At 31.4% G+C, this 25,888-nt stretch overlaps 1 protein-coding gene across 3 annotated transcripts; it reads left to right on the top strand.

The window, feature by feature from the left end:
• Positions 1 to 85: 85 nt before the first annotated feature.
• LOC106063346 (zinc finger CCCH domain-containing protein 18-like) lies at positions 86 to 24,734 on the top strand. Of its 3 annotated transcripts, XM_056035262.1 has the most exons (20): positions 87 to 223; positions 4,526 to 4,551; positions 5,188 to 6,786; positions 8,055 to 8,090; positions 8,345 to 8,486; positions 8,645 to 8,727; positions 10,895 to 10,990; positions 11,150 to 11,301; positions 11,652 to 11,766; positions 12,025 to 12,086; positions 12,396 to 12,521; positions 12,713 to 12,808; positions 17,944 to 18,015; positions 18,786 to 18,842; positions 19,308 to 19,376; positions 19,792 to 20,079; positions 20,656 to 20,879; positions 22,010 to 22,269; positions 22,399 to 22,561; positions 23,232 to 24,734. In XM_056035262.1, exons 3-20 carry the CDS (start codon positions 5,194 to 5,196, stop codon positions 23,552 to 23,554), a joined length of 3,957 nt encoding a protein of 1,318 aa, XP_055891237.1. In that variant the 5' UTR covers positions 87 to 223; positions 4,526 to 4,551; positions 5,188 to 5,193; the 3' UTR covers positions 23,555 to 24,734. The 3 variants fall into 3 exon arrangements, with proteins under 3 accessions (XP_055891236.1, XP_055891238.1, XP_055891237.1); XM_056035261.1 differs by lacking the exon at positions 4,526 to 4,551 and having other exon boundaries at positions 86 to 223; XM_056035263.1 differs by lacking the exons at positions 4,526 to 4,551; positions 18,786 to 18,842 and having other exon boundaries at positions 86 to 223.
• Positions 24,735 to 25,888: the final 1,154 nt, after the last annotated feature.

Consider the following 25,888-nt stretch of genomic DNA (forward strand, 5'->3'; position numbering starts at 1 on the left):
ATATATAACAGAGATCGCAATGTTTTTTACTCGCACACGCTTTACTGGTATGTAGCAAATAATGACACTTCCTTTAAGTCACATGACAAGTAGCAACCAATGAAAGATAGGCAATGGCTGCCTCTACATAGAATGGAAAGGTGTTGATATTGTAATTTTCGATTTATATTAAACGACATTTAACGGATTTAACCCTTTAAACTTTATTCAGTGAGACTTTAAGGTATGCAAATATCTGAACATTGTGTGTTTGTATTTATCGAGGTTTTATAACTCATTAATCTAGCAGAATCATCTAGATTCTACTACTACTAATTCATAATTTGACATAAAATGATATTTGATTTAATTATTTTAATAATCATATTTTTTCACAATCACATTTGTCAACGTAAATTTACTACTACACAAGACTCACAAGTAGATCTACATACAAGATAAGTAGTAGAGTCTAGATTCTAGATCTACTACTCCAGTAGTACCAATGACAATGTAACAAGTCCAGAATAAGCGAATAGTTTCTAGAGTCTAGATCTTTCTAGTGCTAGTGACTGCTAGTCTATCTAAACTAATTTAATTAAACTATGGTAGATTCTTTATTTCTTATAACTGAACACCGACTTTCGGGAACTAGGTCAATTTTTTATTTTATTTTTTTATTTGGTGAAGGTTTAACTTACAAAAAAACTGAAAGCAGATTCTTATTCTGCAACTAAGGGACTATAAAAATAGCTGTGTTCCTTTGTATTACCACCCATAGTGAAGATTTTATTTTAAAATAAATTAGGTCACTTGATGCTCCTATTTTGAACGCAGTTTTTGGGCTTTCTCCTTTAGTTGAACAGTGAGCACCGGTGTTGAACACCACTATGTAATTGCTAATAAATTATATCGGTGTTACTTAAAAATTATTTAGATTGTAGTAAAAGAAGTAGATTCAATTTTGCAATATGTATTTATAGTCTATTTCCTTATATACTCTCTCTATTTCTCTCTTTATATATATATATATATATATATATATATATATATATATATATATATATATATATATATATATATATCGTGTATAGTTTATTTATTTAAATACCTATATAATCTATGTGTAGAAACAGACAGAAATAAATTTATATAGATTATAGAGCTATAAATTAATTATTTTAATTTAATAAACTAGGCTACTTGTATTTTCTCTGTCTTTCTTTTAACTCCCATCCAAGGACCCTCTTCTTGTTTTCATAATTTGGATGTTCGTTTTGTGACACCTTAACATCCCCTCCCTCCCATAGATGCTTATAATTCTTTTCATGACTCTCTCCCCCTTCCCTCCACTGCCTGTGATAGTTTGTGACACTACTCGCTGAGTGTATACCTCTCCTTACCGCCAGCTTATCTTGCGTGATCACATGCAGTGGGCATGGTCTCTGGCTTCAAATTAGCAGCCCACACTTTTTCTTTCATTCATAAGTTATATATTCTAGATATCTCTATCTAGGTCATGTTTATTCATTGAAAAAATCATAGATTTATTAATCCCAATAATATTTCTTAATACGATTTTGCTGTGTTCAAAAAGGAGAATGAGCTGAATTCATTATTATTTGTTTGGACACCCCCTTTTTTAATTTTATTTAACAGCTAACGGTATAAATGTGATCGGAATGTCTTTCTAAAGATGTTTGGAAGCTTATTTTGATATGCCCATCAGCCTACGATCAAACAGGCTCATGATATAGCCTTCATCCCTTATATGGGTATGAATTGCCGGGGGAGGTTAAAACAACAGCTTAACATACATGGTTACCGAGAATCTAAATAACTGCCATCTGCTTTGGAAAAACGGAACAAAATTACCAGAACTTATCTAAAATTGGACATGCTCAGCCCCGAATCGTCGATTTTAGCTCCAAACATAAAAACAAATGAATTACAAACAAAAAAAAGCGACCCGTTTAGAAAGGAGAATCCGATGGGGTGTTCAAACTATAAGAGCCTCCTCTAGATCTAGATCTAGAGTCTAGATTCACTAGATCTATCTACTTCTATAGTAGCTTCTTATATTAGGCACAGCTCATCGGCTCATTGTATTCTCCTTTAAGAAACACGTCACTTTTTTTGTTTATAATTAATTTGTTTTTATGTTTGGAGCTAAAAACGATGTTTCGGGACAGTGCATGTCCAATTTTAGATAAGTTCCTGTATTTTTGTTCCGCTTTTCCAAAGCAGATGGCAGTTTTTTAGATTCTTGGTAACCAAGTATGTAAAGCTATTGACTTTGTTTAAACCTCCCCCGGCAATTCATAAATATATAAGTATAAGGGATGAAGGCTATATTATGAGCCTGTTTGATCTTAGGCTGGTGGATCTATCAAAATAAGCTTCCAAACATCTTTAGAAAGACATTCCAATCACATTCATACTGTTAGCTGTTAAATAAAATTAAAAAAAGAGGTGTTTCAATGAATAATAATGTATTAAACACATTCTCCTATAGTGCACAAGGCAAAATCGTATTAAGAAATATTATTGGGTTTAATAAATCTATGATTTTTTTCAATAAATAAATGTGACCTAGATCGAGATATATGATATAGAATATATAATTTATGAATGAAAGAAAAAGTGCGGGCTGCTAATTTGAAGCCAGAGACCATGCCCACTGCAGGTGATCACGCCAGGCGAGTGCTAGTGGACTAGTGGTGAGGAGAGGTATACACTAAGCGTGTAGTATCACAACCTATCATACAGGCAGTGGAGGGAAGGGGGAGAGAGTCATGAAAAGAATTATATTTATAAGCATCTATGGGAGGAAGGGGATGTTAAGGTGTAACAAAACGAACATCCAAATTATGAAAAGAAGAGGGTCCTTCTTGGATGGGAATTAAAAGAAAGAGAGAGAGAATACATGTAGCCTAGTTGAAAATATCATCTTTATTAAATTATAATAATTAATTTATAGATCTATAATTATATAGATTTATTTCTGTCTGTTTCTACACATAGATTATGTAGGTAGGCATATATATATATATATATAGAGAGAGAGAGAGGCAATATACTATAAATACATATTGCAGAAGTGAATCTACTTCTTTTAATACAATCTAAATAATTTTTAATTAACACAGATATAATTTATTAGCAATAACATAGTGGTGTTTCTTAACGGTGCTCGATGTGCGCTAAAGGAGAAAGCACAAAAACTGCGTTTATTATAGGAGCATGAAGTGACCTGATTTATTTTTAAAAAAATCTTGACTATGAGTGGTAATTCAAAGAAACACAGCTATTTTTATAGTCCATTAGTTGCAGAATAAGAATCTGCTTTCAGTTTTTTTGTAAGTGAATCCGTCACCAAATAAAAAAATAAAATAAAATTTGACCTAGTTCCCGAATACGGTGTGCCTAATATAAGAATCTACTATACATGTTTAGTGTGATGACAGTGATGTAAATGTAGACTGATCTAGATTTATGCTCTTGAACTTCTTGTCTATATCTCTTACTAGTGTAATACTAGTCTTACTAATAAGTCTTAGTGTAGTCTTAACTTAAAGTTAAAGATAGGAAAAGTAATGACTGAATGTACTTACTAAAAAAGTATAGTACTGTATAGTAAAGTGTATAAATACGTAGATCTTGCTAGAGTCAGACTCTATGCAGATCTAGAGTTCTAGACATTCTAGAGTCCATAAATAGTCTATAGATCTATATATCTCTAAAAAAAAAAGTCTAAATTAGAAGTATTCTTAATTCTAGTCTAGATTTAAAAAAAAATTAAGAATTAAGATTCTACTCAGACTCAGGTCTACTGAGGACTACTGATATCTATCTAGAATCTAGATTATAATTATAGATAAGATAATTATGAGATATATTGAAAATGAAAACTATTATATCTAGAATATTCTAGGCTATTATTTTCTGCAATATCTCTACAATAATATATATTGTGTATTTATTATAATATAACATGACTATATGACAAGATGTTATTGCAGGTGTTACAAAGGGACACGAATTTGAAATATTTTAGATCTAGCACATTTATTACATTTTTTACAGCAACATCTAAGTAATACCAAAGTAAATATAAAATAAGAAGATATAGATAATGCTATAAGATGATATTGTTTAAAACCCATTTCAACAAAAATGTCTGTTCAATGCTCTCTGGTTTTAGTAAAATATTACTTCAACCTAACCCAGGTGTTCTGTGTTACAATAAAAGATGCTAGTTGTGTTCTACCATCTCACATTTTCTATAATTTTTAAATTACATTATGCACCTTTGAAGCTCAAAATATCACAATTTATAAATTAACCATTTCTAAATGCAATGAAATAAAATTTGTGACATTTTAAATAATTTTTTTTTTTAGATATAGACTTTGTTTGGTCACCAGTACTGCAGAAACACTCTAAATCTAAAAATAATATATATATATATATATATATATATATATAAAAGATCTAAATATATATTTAAGAAAATACATTTTACATATATTTTTTTTTCATACAGAGCAAAGAAAAAAATTACTGTTATGTGTAAGTAATTTACTCTAGATAAAAGAAGAGTAATAGACCACTAAAAATGGGAGAACTTACAATGGAAAGGGGTAATTTGAGTAGAGTAAAAAAAAATGCTATTCATCTCTCTCAGTATAGAACCCCCCTCCCCCTTGAACCCTGAATTGACTGAACCATGAACATTGAGACATAGCAAACAGTCACTTTAAAATTATAAAACTTTGACTCACATGTATAGATTAAATTATGATTCAAGTTTACTACATGACTGGAATACTCAATAACTAATCAATTCTAATCGAGATAAATATATTTTTTTTTACCCAAAAAGGGTTCTTCAAATATTTTACCAACAAAGCTTACATAAAAGTAGCTTAAAAAATGCATTTTCTTTGATATAAATACCCTGGTAATAAAAAAAAAAAGACTTCTTAGCTAATTATTTAGTTAGTAAAATTAAAAATGCATTTTAATCATTAATGTTAATTTATTTTTAATCTGTATTCCACAAAGGATTTAATGTAGCTTAAAAAATGCATTTTCTTTGATATAAGTACCCTGGCAATAAAAAAAAAGACTACTTAGTTAATTATTTAGTAAAATTAAAAATGCATTAATGTTAATTTATTTTTAACTATTTTTAACTCCACAAAGGATTTAATGGAGGCTGGGGGAGATCATGTGAAAAGAGAGGATGGAGGAGATTCTAAACAGCAAGAAAATATTCATCTCCCCATCTTAAGTGGTGAGCTGTCACACACTGTCCATACTGATGAAAACACTACTATAATAAGTGATATAAATAGACCTATTATTGATCCCAGTAATGACACTAAAAAGTCTGTAAAAACACTTAATGAAGATGCTACACAGAGTGTAAAGGAGCTCAAGGAGGGACATGTTGAACTGGATAACAGAGCTCTTTCTCCTTGTTCATATTCAAATAGTGAGACTTCAGAGAGAGAAATAACCCTTGAACCGCTAAGTCCAAATGCTGAATTTTCTTCATCATCTGTGCAGCAACCATTAGATGATTTGTCCACAAGTATCCCAGCAGGTCCTTCTGATGATAGAGAAGACATAAGTGATGGTGAGTTGGATATAGATTCTGCAGAAAATTTGGAAGGGGATTCCAATAAAAATTCTGATCATGTTTTTCAAGAAGCAACTAATGAGGATGTTTCTTTGGATACCTCTTGCCAGGCACAACCTCTGGTGGCCAATGATGATACTAGAGGAACATTGTCCAGTGATGATAGGGAAATAATTGATCTCAAACTTGAAGATGCCATAGGTAAAAGTGATGAAGGTGCAGATGACATCAACAGAAGGTCAAAAGGCCCTAGTGAGGATCTTGAAGCAGTTTCAGATGACGAACTCCTGCCTGAAACTTCTCAGGCACCAAATGATGCGACTGCTGTGTCTAACACAGCATTAATGAGAGAGGAGGTCAGTTCTGAAGATGAAGTCAGCGCCACAAATGCACAATGTGACATTGATCTGCCTCAGGAATTACCTAATTTTTCTGGTGGCTTGATAGATCAGCAAACAGCATCATTTGACCAGACTGATTCGTTTTCTCATCTTAGCTCTGAAAATGTAAATAATCTTCCAGTCTTAGAGGCTGAACCGATTTCTGATGAAGAAGATATGGAGCAAGAAGAAAATGTTCTTGGGCTGGATGGTGATGGTGAAGCTGGTGAAATCCATAGCCCTCCTCCGATTCGTTCTCCTGTTTCAGAATCTGGAGGTCTCTTGGGAGAAGTAGAACCCATATCAGCTGAAGAAAGTAGTGATACTGATGGTGAATTGCCCAGTGGGGATGAAGACTCTGCACAGGAATTGATTCCTGGAAAATCAAATAATAATTTTGAATCTATTGAATCAGATGAAGATGGTAATATTGATGAGTTCTCTCAAACACATACATTACCCAAAACTGGGCATAGACAAAAGAAAAATGATTATATGGAAACAATTTCTGATGAAGAGATTTCAGAAAGTGCTCCAGAGCTTTCTGTTTCACATCAAGTTTCAGCTCAGACATTAGATGCCTCTTACCATCAAACTAGTCCAGTTATAAAAGATGTTGAGATGGAGAAAAAACAAGTAACCACAAACTTCAACGAACACCAGGTCGAGCTGGATTATGAAGAAAATGATGGTGATGAAGGGGAGAGCAAAATAGAGGAGGTTCCTGCTGAACCCAAAGTAATAAAAGAGGGGGCCGAAGAAGAAGGTGAACTAGAAGAGGTATGATTTTATTTAAATTTGTATACTTTTACTAAACAAATTAGCATATTCTTACTTATATAGTAATAAAGTGTAACATAACTTTTTTTTTTCAAGTTATTAGTTTCAGTCAACAGTACTTTGTAGCAACCTTTTTGAACTTTGAAACTATAAAGTTTTATTAAACTCTGTTTCACCTAGGACAAATATGATTTTTAAAATTCTTACAAAGTCTGGAAAGGGGAATTTTTACTACTTAACTACTACTTACAAAATATGTATCCTTTCTATTATATGTGAATTTTATTCTCATGAAATGTGACCAAAAGTACAATAGTATATTGCAATTAAATTGAAAATGTTCACTCCTTTTAGATGTTCTATTATCCATTCTGATTTACATGACATCATTCAAGTTTAGTAGTCTCTGACTGTTCTTAAGCTTGATACTTGTTCTCGGCAATATATGTGCCTAAATAGTAACATGTTTTGTCGGCTAATGTATTTTTTTAGTGGGAAATTCTACAGACACAGTACCATATTGATATAGAAGCGCTAAATGTATGTTTTCCTTGATGTAATGTGATTTTATGGTAATATATATATATATATATTATTATATATATAAATATATATATATATTATTATATATATTCACATATATATATATATATATATTCACATATATATATATATATATTCACATATATATATATATATTCACATATATATATATATATATTCACATATATATATATATATATTCACATATATATATATATATTCACATATATATATATATATATATATATTCACATATATATATATATATATTCACATATATATATATATATATATATATTCACACACATATATATATATATATATTCACACACACACACACACACATATATATATATATATTCACACACACACACACACACATATATATATATATATATATATATATATATATATATATATATACTATCCAGATATGGCCTGCAGGCCTTAGTTTGGGTGTTGCTGATGTACTGAATTGAATTTAGATCTATGTCCAACATGGAGAATGTTCCCTTCACATATTTTTATTTTGCCACAAAAATAACTAGAGTGTGATTTGTTAAAAAGTTTGTTCTTTAATAGAAATAAAATTAGGTACTTTTTGTCTATTTTTGTATATATATATAATTGGAATGAGCATCTTTCAGAAGTCTATGTAATACATAATTACTGTGTTAATTAACTAATTATTATGTTACAAAATTATCTTTTTATTACTTGTTTAGGTTTGTGGTACAGATAAAGATGAAGGTGAATTAAGTGTAAGTTAATATTGATTTCCTTCAAGAAAGTATTTTTTTTTAGTATGAACAATTGTAATATCCATGGATTAGACAAACAAAATTGGAATTAGAAAAAAAAAAACAACTGCATGTTTAATGCATGTCTAGTGAGACCAAAACAACTTAATTTCTTGTAACTTATTATTGGTTAAACTTTAAACTAATATATCATGAAACTCCTTCTAGTAATGTTGTTTCTATATGTACAAAAATTTTGGTTTTATTCATTTCAGGATGATGACTGCGAGGAAGGAGAAATCAAAGAGCCTGGAAGTAAGAAACCTTTTGTCAAGCCAATGTGTAGGTTTTTTCAGAGAGGAAACTGCACCTGGGGAGTAAATTGCAGATTTCTACATCCTGGTGTCAATGATAAAGGTAGATTTTTTTGGGATAATTTTTATTATTATGATTTATATTATTTTTTGGGTTTGTTTGCTACATTAATCTGATTTAATTAATTTTGTACTGCCTTATATCAATGTCTAATAATTTCCATATATCGATAGTAAATAATATTTCTACATAATTAACAGGAAACTATCAGATGATTGAAATACCTGGATTCAAACCAATAGGAATTAGAGCAAGAATAGGAATACCAGGTCAATGGCCAGAGGTATGCTATGAATCTGAAATGTTGTTTGTCAGCCATCATTGAGCTAAACAACAAATACATGATAATTTGTAAATGTAGTGACAACATTACAAGGCCATATTTGAGCTGGTTTTCAAATTACTGTTTTGTTATGAAGGGTAATAGTTCAAGTGAGCCTGTGTAAGAGTGGGCGCTTATTGCTCAGCCATTCATATTGATTTGTGAGTTTTGTCAGTTGATATCTGGCAGGTATTTTTGTGTATTATTGGATTGAGAGATGGTGTTTATTTTGAGGCATAGAAGTAATAATATATTGTGATCCCAAGTATAAAATTGTGTTGTCTTTCCAAAGAAATATAGATATAGTAGTGTCCTGGCACAATCTAAATGGTTCATACTAATTTATATGTAGAGATAAATGCAGTATGCAATAACATTAGAGAGATGTTTATTCATTTACATGAATAGAACATTTGTATTTTTGTGTATTTTATCACGAGAAACAGATACAATTTTATAAGACTGTGATTGTGTATTTTAATACATTGGTACTTTGTTATTTAAAAGAAAGCGAATTTTAAAAGCTTGAAAAAGTTATCAGAGCAGAAAAAGCACAAATTATGACCAATTGCCAACAGGGCTTTAAAAGGGACATCAGTATTGGAGGAGAAAAGCTGACAAGGGTCAGTAGTTTTAAATACCTTGGGTCTCAGAACCAAACCTGAACCACTGGCCAGAATTGAACAGTCCACAGCAGCACTTGCAAAACTTAAAGCAATCTGGAAAGACAAAGGCATAGCCCTCAACACTAAAATCGACTGATGCGCTCCCTGGTCACAGCCACATTCTTATATGCTTGATAATCTTGGACATGCACTGCATATCTTTAGAGGAGGATCCTAGCAATGGCGTTGCTACAGAAAGATACAGAAAGGTTTCTCTTACAAAGACCACATCACACATGAAGAGATTAGAAACAGTCTTAATACAACAATTAGACCCTACAATGACATGCTAACTATTGTCAGAAGATGCAAACTTAAAACTCTATGGCCATATCACAGGGTTCTCAGGGCTCAAAAAGACCTTCCTTCAGGGAACAGTACCAGGAAAAAGAAGAGGCAGAGAAAGCCTGTCATTGTCAAAATAGCGCAGAAAAAAAAATATTTTAGTCATTTTGAAAGAAATACTTAAGATATTGTAAAGTATTAATAGAGCCAATATTTTTTTTTTTTGTTTTAAAGTTATCATAATTTTTCAGTCATTTTGCAGGAAACATTTTAGATATCTTAAAAAATAAATAAGCAAAAATTAAAAAAAAAAAGGTAAAATGAATAATTTCAAAATATAGCATTTATTTACATTATAAAAGTGTACTTAGAAAACATGCAAAGATACTTGTCAAATTTACACACAAACTTTCACAAAGTTAAATTGTAGGAAATGTCACGTGGAAATTCCATCACTGGCTTGTTTCTGTACAATGGTAATATATCTTCAAGTCGTCTGTTAAGTTGGAAGTACTTTGTCTTGCTTGCATCTTTACTTCGTTCTCCAGCATTGTACCTCAGAATCTTGTTCTGTGTTCTCCTGCTCTCTGAGGAAGTAAGAGATTAACTTGTACACTTTAGGGTGATGACCGTCAATAGACAGCTGCAATGCATGGTGCCACCCCTCCACTGAATTGTTTGTTCGTGGTAGATTGTCCTACACACAATCTCTAACATTCCATAATGCTATCAGAAATCTTGGATTCACTCTGCGGTTTCGTCTCTGGCGACCAATATAGTTTTCCTCTCAATAGTCATACAAATTCCTTACGTCCTGTTTTGATTAAAGAAAGATGCCGCAGATTTCTGATTATAGTAAAACACACTTTCGTATTTTCTATCCTATTTTGTCGGGTCACCACATTTCAAGATCCTATTTTTAGCAAGTTATACTTTTTAATCAAAGGTGAAAAAAATGAATGATATTTTGTCAGGAAATTTCGCGTTATTTTGACGGGTCACCAAAGAAATTATATCCAAGGTAAAAAAAACAGGAATGGATAAAGATGGTCAACAGATCCCCACCAGAAGCCTTCCAAAAAATATTTTTATTTTTTCTTAAATGGCAAAAAAAAATTCCCTTTATTATGAAAAAGTGCTAACTATGACTAATTTTTAAAATTTCATTCTGTTTTTAGCAACCAGAAGAGCCCATTGAACTACCACCACCTCCCATTCCAGACATTCCACCTGTAGAAACAGCATGGGAACGAGGACTTAGAATAGCAAAAGAGGTAATAAATACCTATATTGGTATTTGAAAAAGAAAGAAAATTTTATTTTAAAAAGATGTCTTTTATTAACATTATTACATTTAAAAAAATTATGTATAACTTTATTTTCTTTATTACTTTACTCTAAATAGCGTTATAATATTAATTTTCTTTTTTTAGCAAAGAAAAAAGGCTAATGAAAGAAAAGAACTTGAGCCAGACTTTGAAGAGAAACGTTTAAATTTATCTGTTGATGAGGAACGAGAATTGAATAAAGAAAATGAACGTATGCCTAAAATAGTTGCTAAGGACCCTTATTATGATCAGCAGGCGTAAGTGTCTTTGAATTATTATTAAGTTGTTATGAAATGTGAACCTTACCTGTTGTTTATTTAGTTGAAGTGTATTTTAATTTTAGTGCTGAAAGGGATAAGGCTGCTATTGGTTTTGTGTAATTTGTTATGTTTTTTAAACTAATGGTAAAAAAAATAATGCTACTCAACTTTCCTTACACAAAGAACTACAGTTCTTAAAAAACAAAACAAGCCTTTTTACAACAACTTTTTAACCCATTCTTTATCAAATTTTTAAATATTATTCTGTTAGATGTAATATATCTATACACATACATATATATTTATATAGGCCTGTATTCATACTTATTTATTAATTAATTTCACAGGTTTGAAGAAGACGAGTATTATAAAATTTCCAGGGAACCAGCATGGCAGACTGGACATTATGAAAATTTTGAAGTTCGGTATCATAGAGAAAATTCTTTTTCACCTCCTTACCGGGTTAGTAATGAACTGGTTCTTTTTGTACTTATTGTTCCTGTTATTATACTATTAACCTAGTAAGTTTTAATTTTCCCTCTGAATTAACATGCTCTTCTAAAAGTATGCCATGTCCTTCAAATAATAATTGTAAATATGGAAATGAGATGATTAGTTTTAACTTTCAACTTCTTCTCAAATGTGATAATTTGTTGATATTTTTACAATTTGGGTACGTGAAGTAAGAAACATTATAATGTTATCTTTTTTTTTTTCTAGGACAAGCCACTTATGTTGCCACCTGCTAGATTCACTCGTCCATATAGTCCTCCTATAGATAAGTAAGTTTTATTTATTTGTCAAAGGGTTGCACTGGAGCTGAGCTTCTGCTGGATATCCAGCTGTTTTTCACTATCCTTGTCATATTTGGCCCTGCCTGGATATCATTGCAAGAAATTGGCAGAATAGTGAAAGCCACTATGATATTGAGCACACTGTGTTTGCTTTTCCTGTTTGTCTATCACATGGTTCAGTCCATTACAACATGAATCATTAGAAAAAGAAATTATAACTATCTATTTTCAGGATCTGATTAAATTAACAAATATACATATAGAAATTTAAGAAATATAATACACATATTTTTTCAGATTTGGTAGAGACAGGGTAGAAAGGAGGGAACCTTTCCGGCCAGACCCCATTCCATCATCTACTTTACCAGCAGACTATCCCTCCCCATTAAAGCGACCAGATGAATGGACAGATCCTTGGAGAAGGTTAAGTTAAAATTAATACATTGAATTGTACTCAATTTTGTTTCTTACAAAACATTTGAAACAATTGGCAAAATCCTATCGGTACTATCTATACATCTTTTTAGTTCTACTAGGCTTTAAAAAAATTTTTTGAAAAAAAAATGTGTCTATTTTACCTGAGAATTTTTATTTTCATACTTTGTATAATGCAGATCCAAGACACCCCCAGCGCTCAAACCTAAGATCAGAAGTCACTCCAGGGGAAGAAGAGCCCATAGATCTATCAGTGATTCATCTAATTCATCAAGGTAAACTTTCTTCAGAGTTGCCTACAAATACGCATCTAGCGTATTTTGCGCTAATGGACACGAAACATGCGAGTATGGTTGATCATTAACAATATGCATTTCCCATGCAAAAAAAAACAACAAGGTGATGCATTTCATTTATGTAGATCAGTGCATGCCTGAAAATGGACTAGGCCTACCACAAGACAGATCTAGTATAGACACACAAAAATTTAAAAGATTTAGATCTACTAGGTTTTGCTCTAAAGCGTTCTTTTTAATGTGTCAGTTTATTTCAAGTCTTCCGTCTGTTGAGAATTTATTGATTATTAAGTTTTTGATTATTAAGATCTTTGGACTCTTATAGAATCTGGAATAGGTCTAGATATTTTATCTAGTATTGCATTATACGAATTTAAACATCAATAATCTACGTAAATCTAGATTTAGATAGAATTATAATAAGATCTAAATAGAACTAGATTTAGATCTAGACTAGTCTAGATTTTAGTCTTGACCATGTGTGTACTAGACTTAGATCTAGTCTGGATCAAAGTAGATCTAATTATAGATGTAGACTAGGCCTCCCTCTGCCCCCACTGACTAGTTAAAAGCAACAATTCCTGCCATCTTATAAAGATATTTATTAATCTCCTTTATTATTCTAAAATAAAAAAAAAGGTTAAAATTGGCTGTTCTAACTTTATTTAAATCTAGATTTAGATTTCATTTTTTATAAACCAGAAAATTTAGGAGAGATTTCTATTGAGATGAAAGTAAGAAGGGCAGAGGTTTTATTTGCAGAAATGGTATTTTGAACTTAATGATGTGTGCCCTGATACTAAAATTCCAGAAAGTATTTTCTGCAGCTATTGTTATAGTTGCTATTCACTTAGCTAGATTTCATAACTTATGAAAGCCTAAATTCAAAGAATGAAATCAGAGACATTCAAGGGTGAGTGTGTTTGCAAAAGAAAAGCTTTTTCTTATGCAGAAATAAATAAATTCAATTCTTGATTCCTTGAACCCTCCTTTAACTCAATGAGTGCGGAGCGTCTATCCCATAGACGGTCTGTCTGCCCTAAACGCACGGAACGTCTATCCCATAGACGTTCTTACCCTACCTTTGTTTCGTTGCATTTTTAAATTAAAATTTTTAACTAACAACAGTGGAACTATTTTTACTTTATAAAAGAGTTCTTCATCCTTTGTTTACATAGAAATTAGAAGCTTTTGGCTTTATTTAGACATTTATTTATTACTTTTTTTACAATGTAAAAAAACGTCGCCATGACTACGCTAGTTCAAGACACACCCACAATGTTGACTACCAAAGAGACTTTATAATTATTCTAAAATTTATCACAAATAAATAGTAATAATGAAGAATTTGATCTAGATATAAAGATTAGATTCAGGTAGGTCTAAATTTAGCGTATTTATATATTATTTATTAAATATTATTAGTATTTAGATCTAGATCTAAATCTATTATTGTCAGTAGGCTAGGTGTAGTCTGTAGATCGAGATTGACTAGATCTAAGCTTTTATCTCTAGACTTGGACTCTAGATCTAGATATATCTTTAGATCTAAGCTTCTGGTAAATAAAAAGAAAGGAAATGGTAGATCTACATCAAATAATCATCCACTGTGGGCATTTTTTCCCCATTTTCTTTTTTTTTTTAGTATTGTTTATCTGTAAAAATCTACAACATCATGGCTATGCTTGTCCAAGACACACCCACAATGTTTACTACTGAAGAAGCTTTATTATTGTTTTATTTATACTTCTATGAATTGTAATAATGAAGATCTTGATCAAGATTTAGCATAGGATGAAGCAGACTTGGACATTATTAGCATTTAGATCTAGATCTAGTATTGCCTTATACGCTTAGGCTTTAGCCTTAGACTAGGGCTAGGTCTTGAATGTAGATCAAGGTTGACTAGATCTATGCTTTTATCTTTACACCTTTGTAGATTCCTATAGATCTAACCCTTAGATAAATGAAAACAACAGAAATGGCAGATCTAAATCCAATATTCATCCATCATGCTGGGCCTTTTCTTGGTATATTTTCTAGCAATTTTTTTAGTATTATTTTTTGGTAAAAATCATCACCATCACTATACTGGTTCAAGTTGCACTCCAAAAGGTTTACTACTAAATAAAAGTAAAATATAAAACTATTCTAAATCCATAATTTATCACAAAGGAACAGTAATAATGATCTATTCGATGTCTAAATCTTAGGTAAAATGAATTAGGATTTTTATTGTCCTTCATCTAGTTAGAGATTTAGGCTTTGATCTCTCGCTAGCCTATGTCTTGCACTGGTCTAGTATTAGAATGAAAGATGTTCTATACAAATAAAAAGAAGACAAATCTAGATCTATATCCCATTGATTCAAATGTACATAATATTTGAGTGCATTTGGTTGATAGATTTAGTACTGGTATCTATTGTTATTGGTAGTAATGAAAAGCGCAATAATTTTCACTTTTTTTCTGACTAAAAAACCAGGTAAAAATAATAATATAATCAATGATTCATCATCTTTTATTGACTGTTTTATCACATTTCTTTTTGAAAATATCACAAAGGAACAGTAATAATGATCTGTTCGATGTCTAAATCTTAGGTAAAATGAATTAGGATTTTTATTGTCCTTCATCTAGTTAGAGATTTAGGCTTTGATCTCTCGCTAGCCTACGTCTTGCACTGGTCTAGTATTAGAATGAAAGATGTACTATGCAAATAAAAAGAAGACAAATCTAGATCTATATCCCATTGATTCAAATGTACATAATATTTGAGTGCATTTGGTTGATAGATTTAGTACTGGTATCTATTGTTATTGGTAGTAATGAAAAGCGCAATAATTTTCACTTTTTTTCTGACTAAAAAACAAGGTAAAAATAATAATATAATCAATGATTCATCATCTTTTATTGACTGTTTTATCACATTTCTTTTTGAAAATGCTGTAAATAGTCTAAATATGCTGTTTCAACAGTAATACAAAGAACAAAATCTAAATTTAGGTCTCAAAAGTTCTAAAGTTGGCATCCATTTTTTTTTCTGAGTGTCATATTATTTAGATTATAATTTGTATCTTATATTTAAATAGAAAGATGTTTACATTTTCACATTCTCCATTCATTTACCTTTACTTTGATACCAAATATGTTACTATAGCATCATTGGTACTTAAACAATAAATTTTTGTTTTAGCCATGTTTGGAACATTTTCTTATTTTTTTAAAAAAGTAGCATTTTTTTGAAAACAAAACACAGCAGTCAATGAGTTAACAAATTTGTTTGTTTTCTAAAACAACTTCAAGCACCAGAACCCAGAATAAAATCTTTCTTACAACAGCTAGAGAGTTTATTTATTCAGTAGTTATTCCATAGTTTGCTTAAAAAATTAAAATATTTCGGCATTAATGGTCCACTGCATCAGTGGATTAAAGATTTTCTGATAGGGAGAGAACAAACTGTAATAATAAATGGCTCTAAATCAACACAGATAACAGTAAACTCAGGTGTACCTCAAGGAACAGTCTTGGGTCCACTACTATTTTTAATTTACATAAATGATTTACCAAATTGCATTACTTCAGGAACAAAAGTCAGATTATTTGCAGACGATTGCATAATATATAGAACAATTAAAACAACACAAGACACAGATATTTTACAAAGAGAATTAGATGAATTACAGAAATGGGAATCAAATTGGAGCATGTCTTTCCACCCAGAAAAATGTCAGTTGTTAAGAGTAACAAAAAAACTAAAACAAATTAATTCCGCTTATCTTATTCATGGCAAACCAGTAACACAGACTAAAAATGCAAAATACCTAGGTGTTATAATAAATGAAAAACTGTCATGGAATCCACATATTGATGAAACTACAAAAAAATCAAACAAAGCATTAGGATTTATTAAAAGAAATTTCTATAAATCAAATAAGAACATAAAACTAAAATGTTATTTAACCTTGGTTAGGCCAATAATAGAATATGCATCCTCCGTTTGGGACCCCTCAACTCAAGAAAACATTAAGAAACAGGAACAGACACAAAATAGAGCAGTGAGATTCATAACAAACGAATATTCACACTTGACTAGAGTAACACCTTTAGTAAAATCACTAAATTTAGAAAGCCTTCAGGACAGAAGGCTCAAAAGTAAAGTAGCAATCATACATAAAACACTGAACCATAATCTTCAAATACAAAAACAAAATTTAATAAAATACTCTGAGAGACACAAAGATAAAGGCACATTCCTCGTCCCATATGCTAGGACAAATTTGTACAAATACTCCTTCTTCCCTGGTGCTATTAGAGCATGGAATGGGTTGCCTGAGCTAGCCAGGAAAACCAGTGACTTGGCAGAATTTAAGTCATTGGTTAATATGCATGACTAAATGCATGACGCGTAGGACGTAATCATCTTCTTTTTTGAAGTAACGTCTGTATTATATAAGATAAGAAGATAAAGTAGACTCAATAGCTCAGCTTCTATATTAGAAATCAGTTCAATGACTAATTAATAATTTGTCTGAATAAAAATCTTTAAAATGCTTGATCTTAGTGATTGTATAGGATGTCAAAGCTTTCATTGCTAACTCTGCAAAGAATGGTCTTAAAGAAGAAAACCTGAATTCTTTCAAAATGTGATAAAATAATTCCAGTGACTGCATATCTTGTCAAGCAATTGCCTAAAAAAACTACTTTTATATTTCACTTCTAATAAAAAATTCCCATTCTTTTGAATGAATTTTCTGTTGGTGATATTATGGAACTATGACAAACACTAGAGGCATTTTGATCATAACATTATTGCCAAGTGACAAGAACGGTATCATTCTAACATTGTAGAAAAATATATGACAAAGACTGAAAATGTATATATTTTGACAAATGTACAGAATGTCTTATTTAACTTAATGCTATGTTAATTTTTAGGATTGCTGCATTTCGTATATATTACATGCTTGAATGATTTTAGTTTTTTCTGAGAGATACATTTCCATTTTGGCATGTGGCATCTCTGTTTCTTCATGTTAGTTATGGTTAACTATTAATTTATTTTTTTTTGTTGAGAATTTTGTTTTTATTTTTAAATTAATTTTTTTAATGCAGATCAAGTTCTGGGTCATCTTCAGGATCATCCCACAGCAGTCGTTCTTTAAGTGGATCCTCTCGCAGCTCAAGGTATTTTTTTTTATTTTTTTTTGCATTGATGCTTGGACACTAAAGCTTGTTTGGTTCAGGTCAAAGTCAACTCTTTTTTTTTTTTTTAACTTGTTTCGGGTGTTCCTTCAGAATTAAAGATTACTACATGCTAGGCAGGGCTTAAACCTTGGGCCATTGAAGTGTCAGTCCAGACTGCATACCACAGGACCAGGCAGCCATCTTCAGTGGCAAATTATAAATAATTTTAAATGTCAATCTGTAATTATAGGTTTGCATACAAATAATATATCTTTCCTTTTAATAGTTTTAAATGCCTAATCTGTCTTAAAAATATCACTATATATCATGTTTTCTATAAACAAATTAAAAAAAAAACAACAACTTTTGTAACAGTGCGCTCAGGGTCAATCTCTTGTGGGTCTGTTTGGGAGGGGTATATGGAAGAACATAGCCTTTAGTTGTTAAGCAAACACAGCTCATCTCAGTTCAAAATCAAGCCACCTTGATAGGCAGCCAAGTGGTTGATGCCACTCAGCCAGTAGTTTACACCAATTGTGTATGGCAAAGAATTTTTGGTAGAACTATTTTTTATTTAAATTCTTCAATATTTGTTCATTCCCCCCACCCCCCATTCAAGTCAGTAATTGCATGGTCATTTTAAAAATAATGACAATGAAATGAATACTTTGCCTGACTTTTTCCTTTATTTATTTAGAAGGAATTTAATATGGAATCATTGCTTTTAAGCAAAATAGTTAGTTATTCTCTTATAATTTTTGTTCATACAGAAAATGGAAACAAAACATATCTAGAGTATTAACTATAGCACAGAAGAAAAAAAAACGGTATTTTTAGACTGGAGAAGAAATTCAAAAAAAGACTACTAATTTTTTTGAGTTGGAAAAAATTTTTCATTTTGTTTTTTTTTTTTACTTGCTTTTCATCTTTTCAGGTTTTTATATTTGATTTTATTTTCCTCACCAACTAATTGAATTAAGAATTATGATTTTTTTTTTGTTTATTTAAAAAAATAACGTAGTTAGTCTGGTGATAATTAAAATGTGACATTGTCTACTTTATTCTTGAAAGAAATACAGATGTGGGAAAAATAACTTACAAAAATGTTCTAGATGTGTAATTAAATTTTTTTTGTTCTAATTGAGTAGTATTATTTATCTTTATTTCTTAGAGTTTTGAAAGAACAATTATTAGGCTTAAATATAGAAATTAAAGTTTTTTTCTTCCTAATGATATCTTCACAAAAATTTGTGGGACAATATAAGCTGAAACATTTGTTCTAATCCAAACAGCCGCTCAAGATCTGTAGAACCTGCGCCTCCAGGTGTTGATAGACATGACCGCTACATTTCACCCTCCAGGTATAGAAAGAACTTTTTTTTTCTATGCATTTACTAAGTTCGTGAAAATTTAGCTTTTAGAATCTTGAAAATTTTTAACTTTATTATGAAAAAAAGGATTGCCCTGCACTGGTTACAGTGAAGAAAATATATAATCCAGTGACAATTTTTTCCTTGGCATAGTGTTACTGTTTTTCTCAGTGTTTTGTGTTTGCTAAAAAAAAAAAAGCTTATACCCTTAAATTTTGTTATTTGTATGTGGAAATTATGACAATTTTTTTAAGCTAAAGCTAATTAGGTAAGAAAAATGTTTTAAAATTGGTATATTTACTCAAGTTTGAATTGCTTTTTTCTGTTCTTTCAATAGATTCACTCTATTGATTTCAGAGAAATAAAGATTTTCTTTTCTTTGATAATTTTGTAAATTTTAATATAGGGAGCCACCAAGAAGTTCTGTGGCTGTACGAGGACGTGGGGGATACAACAGCTATGACCAAAACTATTACAGAAGCAACCGTGGCTATGACCGCTCCAGAGGCTCGATGGGAGGTGGATACCACCAGCGTGGATATCAGCAGCGTGGTGGAAACAGCAACTATTACAACAATTACAACAGTGGAGGTGGAGGTTACCCAGACAGGGACATGAGAGACAGAGGTCGAGATGATAGAATGGGACGAAACAGAGTAAGATCACCACCTGATCGACCATTACCTTATGTCAGGTGAGAAAGATGACCCATCCAAAGAAATTCGAATGTTTATTTTACTTTTACTGTTTATTTTACTATTATCAAATTATTTGATTACAAAGTAGGTATTGGTTGATTGATTTACAAAATTAAAAAATACTTATTACTTGTTTATTAATAGCATGGTCTTACTTCATAGAATTTTACATAATGAAAAAGAATGTAATTTTAAAATGGCACTATTATCATTTTGAACATTTGGCATTTTCTTTTTTTTTTAATTTGAGCTAAAGCATCTTTTATTTTTGTCCACTTTTACTTGGGCCACATTCCTGAGAGATTTAGTTAGGCACAAGTCGTATGAGATTTTCTTCTTTTGGAATTGTTTCTTAATCTACCTCATAAAGCACATACTTTAATATTAACCCAAAACATCTGGCTAACATGGCACATAATAAGAATTTGATAGCTTCTAAAAGGGCATATTTCTTCAGAAAACACTAGAAAAAGTACAATGACTGCCTAAACAGGAAAAAGAAAAGTAGTCTGCATGCGAACATTATTAGTTTTTTTTCTTCTTTTATTGTAATGAAATCGTTTGATCTGCAGGCCAAGGCCAAAGAGTGCAAGTAGTCGGTCTAGCTCCAGCAGGTCTCGCTCTAGGTCAAGAGGGAGATTCATCTCCTCTCATTCCAGGTCTAGCTCTGGAAGCTCTCGATCTAGCAGCTCCTCCAGTTCTTCTGCAGGCAGCGCTGACTCTGAGCATCTATACAGAGATCTTGGACCTCCTTCCAAAAATTCTAGAGTACCTGCATTGGCAAAGAAAAAGAGAAGTAAGTTATTGTCGCCTTTAGACAAATAAAAATCATTTAAGTGCCTCACTTTATGTGTAATCTGTCCAAATGTTTACAAATTAGAAGATTTAAGCATAAGTCAAATGTTAACACCTGTGCTTATTTTCAATGGTTTCTGTGTTTATACCCTGCTCATAAGATGCCAGTGGGCTTCTCAAAAACTTTTTATTAGAATTACATTTAAAAAGAATATATTCATAACCAAAGGTGCAAGTATTTCAATGAGGTGCCTTAACCTAAACACATGGATTAGTTTTTAAATGTTTTGTTATAATTCTATTATCTTTAGATTATCTTTAGATTTAGGACAAAAAAGAACAAAAATTAACAAATATTTTACTGTTTCTTTTACATTTTGTTATTAGCATACTTTTATTATTACAAAGCTTATATCAACTGTTCAGTTAAAAGTTTGTATATGTTATTTCTCCCTCACCTAATCTCAGATCAAGCTGAAATTTTGCAAAATTATTTCTTTTACCTGACAAAACAAGAAGCAATAAAAAAAATTTAACAGTAGTTAATTAACTATTGGTAATAAATTATTTTGTTTGGTACCCAGTATTGCAAACAAGGGAAAGAAATTGTACTTAACTGATGTGGTGGTATAAGTTGAACTATTCTTCTTTATACTTTGTAGAGAGAAAAGTTTGAAAATAACAATAGACAACTATAAAATCTATGTTCTTAAGCAGTTCCCTGGCACAGTAGTTAGTGCATTGGCTTGAGGAGGCTTTAGCCCTCTAGTTTGAATTCAGGTTCCATTTTTTTTTTTACAAATGCATTTAAAAAGCCATTACAGTAATATTCACCCAGATACCAGCTGATTTCTCCCCCACTCCTTTCCCAATCGGACCAGACAAGTGATAGGGTCATAAAAAAAACCCAAAACAATTGGTTCAAATATTTGTAATAGCACATATTTATTGTTGTTAGTATAGATCTTTAACATATGTAATTACATGACTGATCCAAACTAATTGATACAACTACTCTTAATATCAGTTGTTTTTATTTTTTATATTCTTATATTGAAATCTGATATTCACATTACTTTTTGCTATGGGGTAATGGAAAACAGAACTTAATTCATTATTATTTGTTCATAGCCAACAGTCACAAAGAACATCCTAAAGGTCTTGAGTTACTCCCTCAGTCAGTTCCTCAGAGAGGTCAGCCTCCAATCCCCCATTCACCTGTCAGTTTAGACCGCATTCCACACCCACGTGATCCTAAACCTCAGCCAAACTCTGGAAGAAATGATTCAAAATATGCCAGCCGTAATGCACCTCAGGTTCCTGTAAAGGCTAAGGATCCTCTTAAAGTTGTTGGTCAGAAGTCCAATATCAAATTGACTCTACTGCCTAAGGTAAAGCTAGTTGAATGTTCTTGTGAGTGCTTAGTGAATTTTTTCAGTGTAATTATGTTAAGTATAATTTGATCAAAGATTCTGTGCTTATTTTTATTATTCTCTTGAAATAATTTTATTTCTTTTTAGCAACAACAGCAGTCATTGGGAAACAGACCCAATCCTTTAGATTCTCCTCCTCACTCTAACAAACGACGAATGTCAGATAGAGACGCTTCACCTCCACCTGCGCCAGCTCCAAAACGACTCACTCTGCCATTACCTCAAACATCAGCTTTAAGGATTGCTACTGGTGAGTATTAAGGTCTCTGTTCAGTTCTAGAAGATAATCAAATAGACTTTTATTAACATCATTGTTTAGTTCATTCTTACAGAAAAAAAGAAATTCTTTTTAAAAAACTGTTTTTAATCTCTATCATGAGATGATGAACTAAAAGCTCAGAGGTAAATTAGTTGGGGAGTGTACTAGCCACGTACTACACTTGTTTCAAACATGTGTAGACAAAGACCATACTTGTACAAAATAAAATGGGGTTTTCAATAAACTGTTTCTGCTTATAGCCTTGAATTTTAAAATGTAATTGTAATACTGATTTATAGTTCAAATATATTTATATATATATGTATTTCCAATATGATTTTTGAAATTGTATTGCTAAGCTTCTTCACTTAATCATTATTCATCACTGATTTAGAGGCTAATAAGAACACTATTTTAGAAAGTAATCAAAGCTCCCATTATTCATCAGCCTATTTATATAGTTGGTTAACAAGGTTGTCATTTGGCCATCCATTGCCTATACTTTCCCTAACTAATGTAAAATAGCCATTAGAGTTGTCCTCAGTTTTCATCAGGATTTAAACTACTGAGCCTACATTTCTTTCAGCTTCTTATATTTTAGCTCTATGGAACCCAGAGATTTGTTTAGTCATTCCTTTATCTAAATGTTTTTATTTGACAGAAAAAGCTGCTAAGATTCAGATCCATCAAGACAAAGCTAAGTCTCCACCTCCAGCATCTGTACCTCTGCCACCTCCACCCTCTGGCAATGCAAGATCTAAACTGCCCAACTCTCCTCAAAAGCAGCCTAGTAGTAATAAGTCCAGAGCAGCAGAGCCTGTGGTGGCCAAAGCAGTTCCCAAAGTGCCATCGGCAAGTGCACCTACTGCGACTGCAACAGGGGCCAAGGCAAAGAAAAGCATGTCCTCCCGACGTGAAGAACTACTTAAACAGTTGAAGGCTGTTGAGGATGCTATAGCAAGGAAAAAGTCCAAGCTTCAATGATGGCACTCTGTTGTTTCAGTTCTTGATATTTATTCTGGATGGTGAAACTGGTTATTCAATTACTTGTGATGTTTGAAATGTGACAATGCACTTTTTTGTTTTCATTTTTCAATAGTGACAAGGCTTGGGTGATTTTTTTGGGATATGATGGGCATGATGTGAGTTGACATTTAATATTGGCATGTTTCATGCATAGTATGTGAATAAATGATTGTATGTGGTGTATGTAATGCTATGACACTTGATCTATGTATATAAATATGTGTATAAAATAAAAAGAGAAGTGTGATGAGACACGTGTGTTCAGTAGTTGAGGAATGGTGCCTTGCTAAATAAATTGTACCTTTTTTTTTAATTGACATTTTTTTTTTTAATTTGCTTGTGTGAATATGGTAGCATCTTGTGCTCTAGTTCACTCTATTTCTTGTAGTAACCATTCTATTCTATCACATATCTAAGAGGAATAAAATGTAATTTGTATTGATAGATTTTTTAAATTCTTTGTTTACTTTTTCTCTCTCACCATTTGACTATTGTGTTTCTCTAAATTCCTTTTCTTCTTAACATTAAGACCAAATTTATGTCCAATGTAGATATATATATGCACTTGCTAATTTTTTGTTTTTGTTTTCGAACTGGTTAATATATCACTTGGAAATGTTAGTGACAATTTTTTTTGTTTTATTTCATTTACTTCTATTCATCCTGTATAGATACCCCCATATGCTTGAATAGCCAGATGTAGAGTTGCATCAGCGTTCACTTCACCTACTATGTAGGATGAAAGATAGTCATCTTCTTTGACTTATAGATTTACAGATAGTGTTCAATCTTCATTAGAAGATGTTCAAATCTTTGTCAAAAACTTTCATTTTAAGTAGAAAAAATGTTTTCATTGTTCCTGCCAACATCAGGAAAGATAAGAGTTTATAATGAATTAGTAATCTTGGTTTTTTTTTTAAATAAAGAAATGTTGATCCAGTCTTGTAAATAGAAGCAAGAAAGTACAGGTGACTTAAAACATTTTTTTTCTTGACATAGTTAATATCTTCCTGTTACTGTCATCCAAATGGATACTTTCAGCCATTACAATATATTTCACGAGTGATCAAGATATGTTTTCAGTGCTCAAAGACATACTATGGATTATTTGATAATAAACATCATTTTCTGAATGAAAGTTGTTTTTTTTTTTGATAGCTGTTACTTTTTTTTTTGTTGTTGTTGTACCAAATATATTGAGTGCAGTTCTGAGTTCACATGGCATGTTGAAAAGATTGCCAATATTTTTGTTTCTTCTACTCCATAGATATTGATGCATCCATTAAAAGAGCTGGTGGCAGGATGAGGAAGTGGTTAAGGTGGAAATTTTTTTTTTTTTTAGATTTGGAATTTAGAAATGAAGGATGCTTCCAAGTCAACCCCTCAAATCTTGTTTTAGTTTCTAAAAGCAATTCTACATTTTTAATTGTCTGTGAAAGTCAATGGACTTGTTAACATCATTATACTTTATGTTGATATAAGTTGTACTACATTTCAATGAAAGCTAAACATTTCAAATATGTTCTAATGTAAATTCCAAACAAATAATGAAAGTAGTTTCTAGTGGAGACCTATAGATGAAGTTGACATTTTTTTTCTGGTTGCTAGTGTATTTCTTTATGAAGTATCTCTAGGACCATCCTTATTACTCTGCATCCGGTGGACTTAAGGACATCCTTAAATTCCACCATAAAAAGATCAAGTCCCTAATCAAGACATTTAGTAGTGTTAGTTTTATTACTTATTTCCTTGTTCTTTGAATTCTTTATTAGATTAGTACTAAGTTTGTTTGATACAATTATGTACAGGAGTACACCTTTAAAGATAGTCTTCTAAAACAATAGTTGATTTGGATATTTGTGATTTATTTAGCATGGAAAGTCATTTCTCTCAGTACATTTGTAGAGTTGCTTAGTTGTCTCGAGATTTAGTTGTTTGTGGTGTTCTATACAATGTGGCCATGTAAATATGAGTTGTCATTCTATGCCACACTCCATCATCTTCTTGTGTACTTGACAGATAGATGTGTTTGTTGGAGACACAATTATTAAATTCAATCCATTCAATCAGCTAGTCTGTTGTGTGTTCATTGTATTTGAGTGAAGTGTGCAGAGAAACGTTGTCTGGGAATGTGTTGGCAACAAATCTCTTCATCTAAAGTATCGATGAAGCTCCCAACTATTTCTTCTGGCAATAGATCTCTATCAGTTCACATCACCAGCAGCAGTCAATACAATCCGAATTATCGAGATGTGATCTGGCTCTAATAGTGATGATAATAGCACTAAGGCT

The sequence above is a fragment of the Biomphalaria glabrata genome, chromosome 7 (genome assembly GCF_947242115.1).
Source record: "Biomphalaria glabrata chromosome 7, xgBioGlab47.1, whole genome shotgun sequence".
In the NCBI taxonomy this organism is placed as follows: domain Eukaryota; kingdom Metazoa; phylum Mollusca; class Gastropoda; family Planorbidae; genus Biomphalaria; species Biomphalaria glabrata.

Coding starts and splice junctions, on each gene's coding strand:
- LOC106063346 (XM_056035261.1), top strand. CDS start 5,194: ATGGAGGCTGGGGGAGATCATGTGAAAAGAGAGGATGGAGGAGATTCT. Junction 6,787..8,054: donor AAGAAGGTGAACTAGAAGAG/GTATGATTTTAT, acceptor TTACTTGTTTAG/GTTTGTGGTACAGATAAAGA. Junction 20,880..22,009: donor ATTGGCAAAGAAAAAGAGAA/GTAAGTTATTGT, acceptor ATTTGTTCATAG/CCAACAGTCACAAAGAACAT.